The following is a 13761-nucleotide window of genomic DNA, read 5'->3' as shown; positions in this document are numbered from 1 at the left end:
ATATATAACTAGATGCAACCTTAATTAGGTGTGCTTTGCTACTGGGTATTATTAAATTATGTTTTTTATCTGCATCTTAATTTAATTTAGGAGCAGTTTGTGTTTTTTTTTCCTTACCTATGTGGTGTTGGATAACTCATCATTCCCCATAATTTTTATTTTTTTTTAAACAATAAATGTATATTTTTTTCAGCGAATTCTAAGTGTCCTTTTTCTCTCTGCCAGGTGCCAAAATTGCCAGCCGAGCTGGTCATAACCAGCGTATATTTGTAGCAGAATTCAGACCAGATTCAGATACCCAGTTTGTTTCTGTGGGAGTAAAACATGTGAGGTTCTGGACATTGGCTGGAAGAGCTCTTCTCAGTAAAAAAGGGCTGCTGAGCTCCATAGAAGATGCCCGAATGCAAACGATGCTATCTGTAGCTTTTGGAGCGGTATGTACCCTTACAAATTATTTTAAGATGCACACAAACAAAAATTTTTTTTACTCTTCTGCGATTATTCAGCTCAATGAGACTTTTCTAGCCTGCGAATGAGTAGGTCACTTATTAAACTCAGTTTAGCATCTCTAATACTTGCCTGCTAGTTAGAACTAATATCAGCTTTCTTTAGAACAGCAAAGAAAAAATATGAATTTTTATGTTTTCAAAAGAAACAAACATAGGTTCTTTGGACTGAGAATATACTGCTTGGTATTTAATCCAGGTAAAATAAAGCTGACTCTAGACTGCAGGAACCAAATAGTAGAAATTGGGCTAATTTTATGCCCATCTGGGGGTGATTGTTATAATCTGTATGCATTTCTACTTGTGGGTGATCTGAGAGCAGCATTGTCCTGGAGCATTCGTTAACATCTATGACTGTTAGACAACCACAGTAAGGTTTTGTTTTCCTTTGGGTGTTTTTTGACAGATAAAGGCCTTGTTGCTAAGTTCCACAGCTCTGCTGTTTCAGGAGTTGCTCTGTATGAGCAGCACAGATCTCTTCAGCTAGGCAGATAGCCATAGATTTCTTTTATGAAGTGGTCCTTCTCTTTTATTTTGTTACTGTCCTGCTTGCTGATGTGCCTGTTGGGTCCAGGCTGAATTAATACTATTGATTTTGATTTTTGAAACTGTAACTGGCCTGTGGTTTCATTTTACATGAGACTATCTCCTTTCCAGAGTGGTGTCTCTCTCTCCCAGGTACCTCTTACTTAAGAGAGAGTCCTACAAAGCAACAAGATATCTTCCAAATCATAACTGGTAGCGATGCACAGCCCAGGCATTAGTCTGGGGTTTGGGAAACCTCTGTGAACTTTCTTATGGACTTAGCATGAAAACAGGCTGTATGCTGAATGTCCTGGAGTATGGTGTGAGGTTGTTTGAGGATGCAAAGCTTGCTGGGGTTTTGTAAAAACTGTTGTAAAGTGTGTTCTCCATGCTTCCTGTAGGAAGCAGTTCTGGGAGTGCTTTTCTTACTTGATTTTATATCAGAAGGAGCTAGTTCAGGTGCTCCTAAACAGGAGTTGGAAACAGCCCAATAGTTATTCTGTGAAGATGATCAGAGGATCTGCTCCCAAGTTCATTTCCAGTTCTCTTTTATTTACTCATTTATGGGGTGCCCCCTCACACACCCATTAAAAAAAGGGTGTAGAACATCAACCCCCCTCAGTCAAAGAAAGTGTTCTTGCCAAATCTATACATGCATACTGGTACTCTAAAATACTACACACGATAACTGAATTTGAGGATTGTTCACTAGTTTAGTAAGTGACTAAAACAGTTGTGCTCAATAACCAGTTCCTGTTGGTTTTAAGTGTAGCCTAATAAATTGCCCTTAAATTGTAGAGGTAATTAAATTTATTTTTATTACCTTTGAAAAACAGGAAGTAGAAATAAAGAACAGACAGCTTTTAGTGTTTTTCATAAACTAATGGTTACTGTAATCCAGCGAGTACCTTCACCTAACAAGAAAATGACTGGAAGCATAATGTACACAGCAAGGGGGTGCAACTTGACTGTTTGTGTGAAATGTCAAAAGTGTTCTTGGTTTTCTACTTTTTTACCACAGTTTTCACACCTGATAGGCTGAGAACATAGATAACCCTATGGCTGAAGCTTAAGTTACTGCATTGCTTATTGCATTGCAGAGCCTGTTAGCTACGTGAAAGCATCTTTCAGACTTCAAGAAAGAATATAGTAGCTCATTGTTTTGTCTCCACAGGTTCTTATTACCTGTCCAAAATTTTCTCTTTTATAGCAGCAAATAAAAGCAATCTAGCCTAAATGCAAATGGTGATGATGTTTATTTCTGAATGTTTTTCTTCCTGCCTTACTCAAAATCAGATGATGAGTATATTTTTCCCCTTTTCAGAATAACTTGACATTTACAGGTACTATCAGTGGAGACGTTTGTGTTTGGAAAGATCATGTGTTGGTACGAATTGTGGCCAAAGCTCACAATGGACCTGTTTTCACAATGTATACCACATTAAGAGATGGTCTTATCGTTACAGGAGGCAAAGAAAGGCCGTGAGTCATCTTCTTTCTTTTTTCTGCATACACATATATTCTTTAAAAATGGTTTGGATTCATGCCATCCAACACTAGGCAGTTGAGACATCAAAGCTAGAAGAGTAGTCACTTTCAGATCCCTGAATAGGTGGTAGAAAAAAAAAGTAGCCACAACTTCCGAAGTGCACATGAGCTTCAAGTAACTATTTTTTTTTAATTTATTATAAGAGAAGGCCTAGAGTTGCTAGGATCCTGACCTGGGTCCCTTGTTTAAGTACCTAAAGTCAAGGGGGATGAATCAGAATCTAAGTGCTGTACAAGTAGTTCTTCATAATTTTAACTTCTAAATAACAGTCATCTTTCTAAAACACAAGTGCTTTAGAAGCATTAAGCTTTCTAAAGCTCCTTCACGCATTTTATGATAACTTTACACTATTTTGGTTAAAAATAATAGACAAATGTAAAATAACTTATGTGACTGGATTATCGGTTATATTGAATTATCAGTTACACTGCATTACATCAGTCAGGTACTTTCTCCAGCTGCAAATACACAATTATCAACAGATAGTTTCAAATAGCCTTGAAATCACCTTATTATTTTACTAAACGGTTCAGTGGTATTTATCACAACAGTATTATTTTGAGAGAAGACAAACGCATTTAGTTTGAAATATAGCTTTAAGCATTAAAAAGTTACCTAGTCCTTTACTGGGTTACTTCTTTTTCTGAAGTTGAACTGAGGTTGTTAAGCCAAATAATTTGCACAACTGTGATTAAATAAATGAATGATAAATATTATAACAGCATAAACGCACAGCTTCTTTTAAAGGAAGGATCTGTTTAGTTATAATGGCACAAGCAAACTGTCTTCTCTAAAATCTGAGGCACAACAACATCTTTTGTTTCTGGGCTTGTTAGCAAAATACCTCTTCAAACATTTTATTTTTCTCTTAGTGCCTTGCTAATGATAAAAGGAAAAAGAATGCTTCAGCTGTAATACAGTCCATCTGATTGCATGATAGTGCCCCATTTTGCAGGACACAGGCCACTTACTACCTTTTTCTTAAATAGTCCTTAAAGATCCTGGTTGATATTCAGACCCAGCTGAAAAGTTACTTATTCCTGTATTTGAAATATTTTCTTCTAGTATTTATAAAACATCACTGTGATTTTATTTGGAGAATGTTCCCTCTACCACTTAGCTTGAAAGCCTCATTTAATAATTTGTGTTTGACCCAGAAAAATACCAGTAATGAGTAAAAGTAAGAAACAATAATTTGTCTCCTGTGAAAAAGTGGAGTATTCAAAGTGTACAGAACAAATTCTACATTTAGGAAAACTGCATGTTTGCTTCCGCCTTGGCATTCTTAATTGCAGTTCACCAGCCCCTTTTGATAAAATCTTTTTGCTGAGTATGATGACCAATCATATATCAAAGCACTGTTATTGGCAAGCAGAGAATATTGCATTGCAAGGACTAGCAATTTATAATTCATTACAGTTCTTTTAATAATAATAATAATAATACAAAAGCAGTAATTGTGATTAAACTTTCTGGAGTTTTTTTGTCAGGGTTTGTTCAGTAATCAAAGTTGTAACGCTGGCAGCTCAGTGTTGTGGAACATTATATTTTCTTTCTCTTGTGGAGAGTCTTTCCTCATTGAAGACAAATAAAACTTATGTCCCAGCTCAGCTTGAAATGCCATATTTGTAACTGTGTCATTAAACATTATCTCCTTTTTAGAATTTTTTTTCTTTTAATATGTTATTTTTCTTTACTGAAATACCAGTTCTCTTGAAAGTGGGTGGGAAATATTTAGTGCTTTCATGATTAACACTTATTAGTTGGGTATCTCATGCAATTAACATTGTGTGATTTTTCTTCTGTGTCTGATAATCTCTCTCTGCCTTAACAATAAGATGGCAGTTAGTTCACACATTTAACTGTTCCTTTGGCTAGACACATTCCCTAAGATCTACTACTTGAAACTAGCTTAGCAGCAACCATCTTTCAGCTTGTTCTGTAAAGGAGCATGACGAGGACTTTGAGTCAGTATTTCTTGCTTAGCTAGGAGGGTCAGAATATTAACATCACCTGCTCAGTAAAAACAAATGGAAACTTTAATGATTTAAAACATACTAAAGTGCCTCATTTACAATATGTTATATTAAATAATATAGTTCTTATATTAATTGTCTTTTTTATGCCAGCCATTACACTCATAGTTTTTCCTGGTTTCCTTGTAGTTCAAAGGAAGGAGGAGCAGTTAAGCTATGGGATCAAGAGCTGAAACGATGTCGTGCCTTCAGACTAGAGACAGGACAGATGACAGACTGTGTTCGCTCTGTCTGTAGAGGCAAGGTACAGAAAGCATCATGTTTTTAAAATAAAGCTTATAATTTGTGGATTGATCTATAGCATTACATATATGATAAATTGTTTGCTTCCCCTTTCTCTTATAATTAGCATTTGAAATTAAGGTTTGAACTAGAAGGTGTCTACAACTGATTTTAAAGCAGAAAAAATCTACTTCAGGAGATCTTAGTCTTACTTAGTATAGTATTCTCTATATATTTTTATTAAAAACTAACTAAGGATTTATTTTCTAGTTTATTTTCACACTTCAAATATCTGACTTAGAAGCAGTAACTCAGCTAGCACTATGAGTTAAAGACAGCTTTGTATTTTAATAAATCATAGGTGAGTTTAAAAAATAAATTATGTTTGATTATTTGATTACTTGATTTCAGCAAACCTTCTTGATAGAACTATAGCCTTGGATTATGTCTTTATTACTGTTCATCACGAGTAGTTAATTATCAGAGATAATTCTTTCACTGTTGTTCAAGGGGAAGATTCTCGTTGGGACAAGAAATGCGGAAATAATTGAAGTTGGAGAGAAAAATGCTGCATGTAACATTCTAATTAATGGTCATATGGATGGACCAATCTGGGGCCTAGCAACGCATCCTTCCAGAGATTTCTTCCTTTCTGCTGCAGAAGATGGCACAGTAAGACTCTGGGATATTGCTGAAAAGGTAGGTGTTGGAGAAAAGGGGTTGTTTAGGGGGAAAAAAAAATCCTAGACTTGTGGTGGTGATGTTGGGGACTTGAAACTTGTTTTTTAATGTATTCTGAGAATCTGCTGTCTGATAGTGGCAAACTGTTTGCACAAGGCACTTTTGAAATAAGAACAAATACAAACATTTACTGTTCTGGGTTTTTGTTTCTTCACAGAAGATGCTGAACAAAGTCAGCTTAGGACATGCAGCTCGTACTGTTTGTTACAGCCCAGAAGGTGATATGGTAGCTATTGGCATGAGAAATGGAGAATTTATTATCTTGCTTGTGACCTCTCTAAAAATTTGGGGGAAAAAAAGGGACAGAAGATCAGCGATTCAAGATATCAGGTCAGAGATTGTCTATTGTAGTATTCTAGAAATCAATATTTTGATTTTTAAAAACACAATTTTATGTTCTGACGAGCATTGCAGTGACACTTCAGAGAGCTGGAATCAATGAATGAGTTGTGGAGTTTGCGTGGTACTCTACCAGGAATAAAAAAGGAGGAGGAGGTATATGAAGATAAGATATAGCAATCAGTCAAAAAACAGGCAGTACCATAGGGGGAGTGTCAGATCATACTGCCAAGGATGATTTGTTAAAATGAAAGGTGAATGGGAAAGTGAATGGACAATAGGAAGAGCCCATCCTAATCAGGGGGCAGGTGAGAAAGTGTGAAAGGAGCAGGGTGAGATGATGTGTTGGTTGTGATCAGCTAAGGGAAGCTTTTGAAGAGCAAAGTGGGATAAGGGGAGAAACACGAGCAAACAGGGACCTTGCTGCAGCGAGACAGGAGAGCCTTGCTAGGAATCAAGGGCGTTCTGGAGCCGGAAAGCTGTCCCAAGGTATGTCTCAGAGACAACAGAAGTAAAGAAACTTCCCTAGTTTTTCAGCTTAGGAGGCTGCTGAGATTCAAGACTGGAAAGGAAAACTGGAAGAAAGAAACCACTGTGTAAAGATACATTGGGCAGATGAAAGGTTTGATTTCACATCTTTTTATTCAGTACTTTTCATCTAGAAGGTCTGGCTTTTTTTCCTTAATTTAAAGCATTTCATTTTTCTAGTTTATAGCCTTGTAAGTATAGCATTAGAGAGTCCAAGTCATCAGGGGCATGTCACAAAGTTGTTAGGCCGTAATGGGATCAAACAATGAACAGTTATTCCAGACGTGTTCCCAGTTCACTTATATGTGACAGCTGTACCAAACTTATTGCTACCTTCTAATGCATATAAGTTCCTTGAAAATTTTATTTCAAAAGTTATTTTGCTTAGCAGGTTAAATACTCTGTCTCCCTCTTTAGTTCTTGATAGCAGATGCCTGAAGTGCAAATTTACCCTTGCTTCTCGACTATTAGAATCTTTTTTAAGTGCCCATTTATGTTCATAAAATCCTTTTATCTGTTCAGGTTTAGCCCAGATTCTCGTTACTTAGCAGTCGGTTCCAGTGAGAATGCAGTGGATTTTTATGATCTGACTTTGGGTCCCACACTAAATCGAGTCAGCTATTGCAAAGATATACCAAGTTTTGTGATCCAGATGGACTTCTCTGCAGATAGCTGTTATCTCCAGGTATCAGTCATTAATTGTTCAAGATACTGAATGGAAAACATACTCAAGTATTCTCCTTTGACAACTGCTAAACTTTGTAATGAAATGTTGGAGTAGTAGGTTACTGTCACTAGACTGTTACTTTGTTTAATGATAAGTGGATGACAAAAATGCTTATTCTGGATCTTGAATACAAGAAATAAGCACAGAAAGGAGAAACAGATTTCAAAATAATTGTAGTGGGTCTCCCTGCATTTTTACCTCTCTGATGCTGATGAGCTGTCTTAAAAGAGGTAGGAGTACAATCTGTCATTCCTTAAGCCCCAGGGACCTGTGAATTTTTCATGTCCCTGACCAGAATGGTAGCGTTACACATTGTTTCAGTGCTGGCCTTCATGGAGCAGCACCAAAATCATGGCATTACAACTTCGAGCCACAGGGCTTAAGACATTTCTTAAAATCAAAATAAAGTAGGCATACTTGGCTTTCTATGTTTGTTTCACACCTGAGAGGAGGAATAAGCTTCTCACTATCAGATCAACATCTACGCCTTTGTGTATGGGTTTATCTTTATTTATAGACATACATACTGACACACACAATATATAGAGAGAATAAGTATGTGCAGAATGTGAAGTGTTTCAATCATTTTTTTATTAATTACACATTTTAAATTTTAATATTTCTTATGCTTTCTCATTGCTGCTTTATGCTTGTATAGATCTTTCAGAATTTTAAACTCATTGAGCAAGTTTTATTAATAGATAACTTACAAACTATAACTATCAATAAAATGCTTTTCAAAGCCCTTTAGAATTATATTTTCATCTTTTCAAACATGTTCATCTCTGTGGTCATCTCACAGGTCTCTACTGGGTCTTACAAAAGACAAGTGTATGAAGTGCCTTCAGGAAAACAGCTTGTGGACCAGGCTGTGATTGACAGAATAACATGGGCTACTTGGACAAGGTAAACGATTCACACATTTACACCTGTTAAAACACTTGTAACTTCCAGGAGAAGCACCTACTGTTTAAATGCATATTTCATCCCGTCATTCAGTCAGATATTTTCTTTTAACGCACCCATCTGCTCTGGCAACAGCTCAGGTAAGTACAGCACAGCAAAAGAATCATAGAATCATACAATGGTTTGGGTTAGAAAGGACCTTAAAGATCATAAAGTTCCAACCCCCCTGCCATGGGCAGGGACAAAGTACATAGCAGATTCCCTCAGCAAAACATGAGCTGTTTGACTGGTGAGGACATCTGATAAAAACTGATGTCTCTAATGTGTGCCTTTCTCTTCACTGTCTATCTCTAGCATCCTTTGATATACCTCTAGCAGCCTCAGTAGTTTTTCATTGCACTGTGCAAATTACGTGGAATACTTGGAAGTATGCAAGCAGAGCTGAATAAAAAGCAACTTTTCACAAGGCTCTGCAAAGAAAATTTTCTATAAACGTCTGTTTGGAGTTTCAAGATAATTATGTTTTCTGTTTAGGACAATTTCTCTCTCTCTCTGATTATAATGAAGAATCTTCACTGGACTCAAGGAAACTTTTCATCTAATTGATATGAAAATGTTACAGAATCAACAAAAACATAGTTATAATGAGGAAATACATATTTTTATTTTCCAAAAGCTGAAGTGTATTCATCTAATGCTTATGCTATGACGTTCTATTTTTAATTGTCCTTTTTTTTTTTTTTTTTTTTTTTTTTGGCAAATGCTTCACTAGACAAAATCAGTAGTATTATTGATTTTACCTCTTCTTCTTAGTGTTGTCATGGGCCACACTATTTGGGGAATTATATCACTGAATCAGTTTCAGAACCAATTATGGAATAATATAAAAATTAATTACAGAGTAAAACCTATACAAGATGTGTATGTGTAAGAATAAAATGTAAAAATTAAATTTTTATAAAAACAGTTACAATATGAGAGCTGCTTACTGTCTCCTTACTCTATTGGTTTTTCTTTAGTTTTCAAAAGAATCTCTTGCTCTTCTGTTTCAGTGTTCTAGGGGATGAAGTAATTGGAATCTGGTCCAGGCATGCTGAAAAAGCTGATGTAAACTGTGCCTGTGTCTCTCACTCGGGAATCAATCTTGTAACAGGCGATGATTTTGGCATGGTCAAACTGTTTGACTTTCCGTGTCCAGAAAAATTTGTAAGAACTTGTTTTTGCATTGTTACAACAAGAAATACTGTTGATATTATGGTCTTGTATTGTTTCTCTAGAAGATGTATAATGGAAATATTTCCTTCTCTAAATTTGTAGCTTTTTAATACATCTATGTAACTGTACATCTGTAGTCTCATAAGCATGCTTCAGCTTGAAGTTTTCATACCATTTTGTGCAATAGCTCTTGCTATAAGCTCTTGTAGGTGCTAATATTGTCTGCCAGTCTGCATTAGCATAGTGTCTTCATACTGATAATCTCAAAGCCCTTAGTTTTATGTGTCCACATCTCCAATCTCCATTTGAAAATGAGGAAGACAGCTGGTAATTTTAGTCCCATCTGTGTATTTCCATGGATGAAAAGTTTACAGATTTTTTGCTAACACTGGCACTGTTAACTTTCAGGACTTGAGACTGCACAGTGTAAACTGCTTACACACTTACAATGAAAATTATTTTTTTCAGTATTAGGAATTATACATAAAATTTAGAGGTTAATCATGTGGCAAGCTATATTTCATTTTATTGTGTTAGCTTGAGCATTGCTCCCAGTTTGCAGGTGCTGTCTCATTTGGTGACAATTTAATCTGTGTTGCAGCTCAATAGTAGTTCTCCTTCAGGATATCTTTTATGTTTGAAAATGTATATAACATTCTGAATTCTATAAATACATGATGCAATAGAAAGGTAGATAAAAACATGCATGCCTTGTTTGATTTAGGAGTGTTTAGACTCATTTTATTGTTGGGTTTTTTTCAGGCGAAACACAAACGATTTTTAGGTCACTCTGCCCATTTAACTAATATTCGATTTACAAGTGGAGATAGATACGTGGTCAGTGCTGGTGGGGATGACTGCAGGTATGTATCCTTTCCATTATTGTCAAAAAGTACACAACAGTGGCCGTGGACAGTCGGTAACAGCATAAAGCTCAAGTTCAGAGTCTTCATCTTTTTATCTGTGTGCTTGCTTTCCTGTTTGTATATAAAGAAATTGATATTTGCAACAAAATAAATAGCCTAGATGTTAGTATGTCAGTTAAGATTTAATAAATTAAAATATGTTTACATCTGTATTCACAGCATCATACTTTTAACTGAAATTTTTCTTTTGACTGTATTAGCCGTTTCTTTAACAATATTGTAGTCTTTTATTCTCATATTTGGTATCTTTTTGAAAATACAGCTTATTTGTTTGGAAATGTGTGCATATGCCTCATTGAGAGAAACATGAAGACTTGCAAAGAGGACACTGCATGAAGTACCAGGCATGAAATACCCAGGATAGCAATGTGACATTCTACTATGCCCTGCATGTGTAAGAAATGGTGCTGATCCAAAACACAGAGCAATCTGTCTCTGAAAGACAAGTATCTAGAGTCTGTCAGAAGGATGGACTGTAACAAATACGCTGAGGCCATTAGATTTGCTTCAGTATCGGATAATCCGGGTTTGTATTTCGCTCACTGCCAGATGTTGAAAATGAAATACGTGGATAAAAGGAAAAAGTGAATCGTTAATCAATGTACAGTTTCACAGTAAGATCCTGGGGTTTTAATCAGAGATGTTATTTCTGACCTAGTGCTGTATATTGATCTATTTTCAGCATGAATGTTTCTCCTTTAAGTTTTGGGGTCTGAATATCGTTGAAAAAAAGAGTATTCCATATTTTATTACTGAAAGAAACCATATATTAACTCTTAAATATATAGTATTTTAATAAATGTTTAATTATTGTAATGGAAATTATATTTCTATGACTAGTCAAAAGGAAACGTCATCTGGCAAAGCAGAAAATAAGAGAGCAGATTCCTTAGGACTTATATATTTCTGTATTTAGAGGCCTGGGTCACAGTCATGTCTGGTGAAAGCCATTGGATATGCATGATCTTCATGGCTAATTTAGTGTTTTTGTTGCACTTAAACATTAAATTAGTTCTGTGAGCAAAATAGATTTGCTCACTTTGCGAGTGCCTTGCCCACAACCTAAAAGTCTAACTCCAATTTTTGCCTTGTGAATAAAAGTATTCTCAGTGGAAGAGAGATTATTGCTGGTGTTACTTGACTGGGCTGTTAGCCTCTATGCTGGAAATGTGGACTAGGGTGAGGATTTTATAGTCTTCATAATCGATAAAGCTTAGGATGTCACCAGTTGCAAAAATAGAATTTCATAGCAATATGAATTGATTTTATTTTCTCAGCATCATAGGGGGGCTTCAGAGAGAATATAAACTTTACAAACATTGTATTTTGTACATTTGAACTTTTTAACAGAGTTTTAGGACTAGCTGGGAGAGGTCTGTACTCACATTTCTCCCCGATTGTAAAAAATGTCCAGTCATCTGCTTCTTTAAATGGACCTGCTGTCACCTCTAGCGTTAAGTGCATTTCTCCTATCCTGCAATATAACCGAGACTCTAAGTTGAAAAAACATTTCAGTGAAATGAAAACCTGAACAAAGCTGTGTTTTGGGTACAAGTGAGGAAGATTCATCAGCTGTTTGTCTAGATCATGTCAGAGATGCATTACAGACTGAACCTGTTTTTTAATCAGCACAGTTAATTTTCATGCAACACAGAAGGGAACAGAAGTCACTAATTATCAGCACTACTCTCATAATGACATTCTGCTGTGAACATAAAGCTCTTTTTCTCTGTGTAAGCTGGCATTGCTTTAACAATAGCATTTGTTTAGGTCAGTCAATAGGCTTTGATATTATTCACCTCTTGCATTCTCTTATGCCAGATAAAAGTAAAAAAGAAATAAACCTCATCTCTTGTAAGCATCTTGTGTGCATGGAGGTTATAGAGGGAATGGGAGGGCTTGCATATAGAAGAGAAGGAGAGAAAAGTTAATGAGGGAGACTTCCATGCTCTCCTGGGTCCAGAAATGTTTGTTATGTGCTATACAAAGCTAGGTACCCAGCCGTCTTAGGTAATATATTTTATATATCAAGATATAAGAAATATTTATTTTAAATAAGGTGATAAACAATTATCAGATTTCTTGGCAGGATGGTTCTTAGCAAAGTCTTGCCAGTCATGCAGCCGCTATTCTACAGGAGCAAAAACTCTGTGGATTTGCTCATGAGTGTACAGGGAGATCTTGCTGGTAATGTTTTTGACTTTCAGGGAATTGTATATGAGAATTGAGATTAGACTTGTTCTGTCTCATAACTTTGTTGCTTGCCTGCCTGTTTTATATGAAAACTAGTATCTGGCATTTAAATCTTACCTATGCTGGAGAAGTCAGTTGCAGTATGCTGTTCTATAGCTGTGATTCTATCCCTTATTAAACACATCTGTGCAGGGCTTCTTCACTTGAAGTAAGATTTGTCCTGCCTCTATTTTAAAGTTGCCTTTCATCAGTTCAAACTGGATGGCTGTTAAGAGCTCCCTTATAGTCTGTCCTACTCAGACTGCCAGATAAAAGTCCCAATTTTTCTGCCTCTTTGAGTTTTCCCCTCGAAATCCTAAGCTCTGTGTCTCCCAGCCTCATGATCTTCTGTAGGCCTTCCCCCAATGAAAGCAGTACGTGGACCATCGAGAGAGTTCCTCTGCTCTCCGTCACGGGTCACGTCCTCCTCTCCTCCCTCCCCTCACCCCTTCATTAACGCCGTGCCTCTCCACTGATAATTCATCCACTGGTGCTTTTGCCCTGCGGGTTCTCCAGTGCCACACCAGCGGTGGGGTGCCAGCCAGGAGCTGACGGCGCGTTGCAGCAGGGCCCCCGCGGCGGCGCCAGGCCATAGCTGCGGTGCAAGGGCCTGAGCTGCCAGATGGCCCTGCTGCTTCGCTCTCGTCGAAACCTCCCCGCTTCTCTCAAGGGCTGGAATGGGAGCTGGAAACTGAGGAGCTCTTTCGAAACAAACCTACCTGCCTTGTTCCTCCTGTTGCGGCCAGTGTTGGCAGCTGGCAAACGGCTCCGTGGTTTGCCAGGTGAAGTGGGGTCAGCCAGCTGAGAAGGGTCCCGAGTGCTGCGGCGTGGGCACAGCCTCAGGGGCAGCTTGCTTCCTGAGGGCAGTTTGGAGCCTATTTTGTAGGACAAGCTGCGATTCTCTGCTGAAGAGAACAGCTGGCTGTAAGCACGGTTAAAGACGGCAGCTTTGTGGGTTTTTTGGTCTTTTTGTCTGTGACGGTGCTTGTTACTGTGCCTCATTTGCTGTTTACATGAAATGCTACCGTAGTAACTTCCGAACAGTTGCCACCCGTGCTTGAAGCACGTGCACGTGGGAGCAGACCGCCTGGTCCTGTAGGCAGTGGGAGCTCATGGCTGGTTGCTCAGCGGAAAAGTAAGAGGATGACACAACCCCTGGGATAGGTCAGGGAAGAAGCTGGAAAGTGGAGGGACTAGTGACAGCCTTTCATTTGGAAGCATCAGAGAATAAATGTGGGCAGGAGGGCTCTGCCTGAAGCTGGAGAAAGCCTTCTCTGTGATTATATAGCACCAAGGAAGGGAAGGCAAA

General features: G+C 37.5%; 1 protein-coding gene across 1 annotated transcript; it reads left to right on the top strand.

The window, feature by feature from the left end:
* Positions 1-225: 225 nt before the first annotated feature.
* Positions 226-10519, top strand: LOC104460775 (echinoderm microtubule-associated protein-like 5; the record flags this gene model as incomplete). Its single annotated transcript, XM_010087091.1, has 10 exons — positions 226-434; positions 2356-2513; positions 4746-4860; positions 5349-5537; positions 5737-5909; positions 6969-7131; positions 7976-8079; positions 9132-9285; positions 10057-10157; positions 10483-10519. Coding segments are annotated over 10 exons (1403 nt in total), but the record flags the coding sequence as incomplete, so codon positions are not given.
* Positions 10520-13761: the final 3242 nt, after the last annotated feature.

This window comes from Pterocles gutturalis, unplaced genomic scaffold (genome assembly GCF_000699245.1).
Source record: "Pterocles gutturalis isolate BGI_N339 unplaced genomic scaffold, ASM69924v1 scaffold43091, whole genome shotgun sequence".
Lineage (NCBI taxonomy): Eukaryota > Metazoa > Chordata > Aves > Pterocliformes > Pteroclidae > Pterocles > Pterocles gutturalis.
This window is presented reverse-complemented; position numbering and strand designations above follow the sequence as displayed.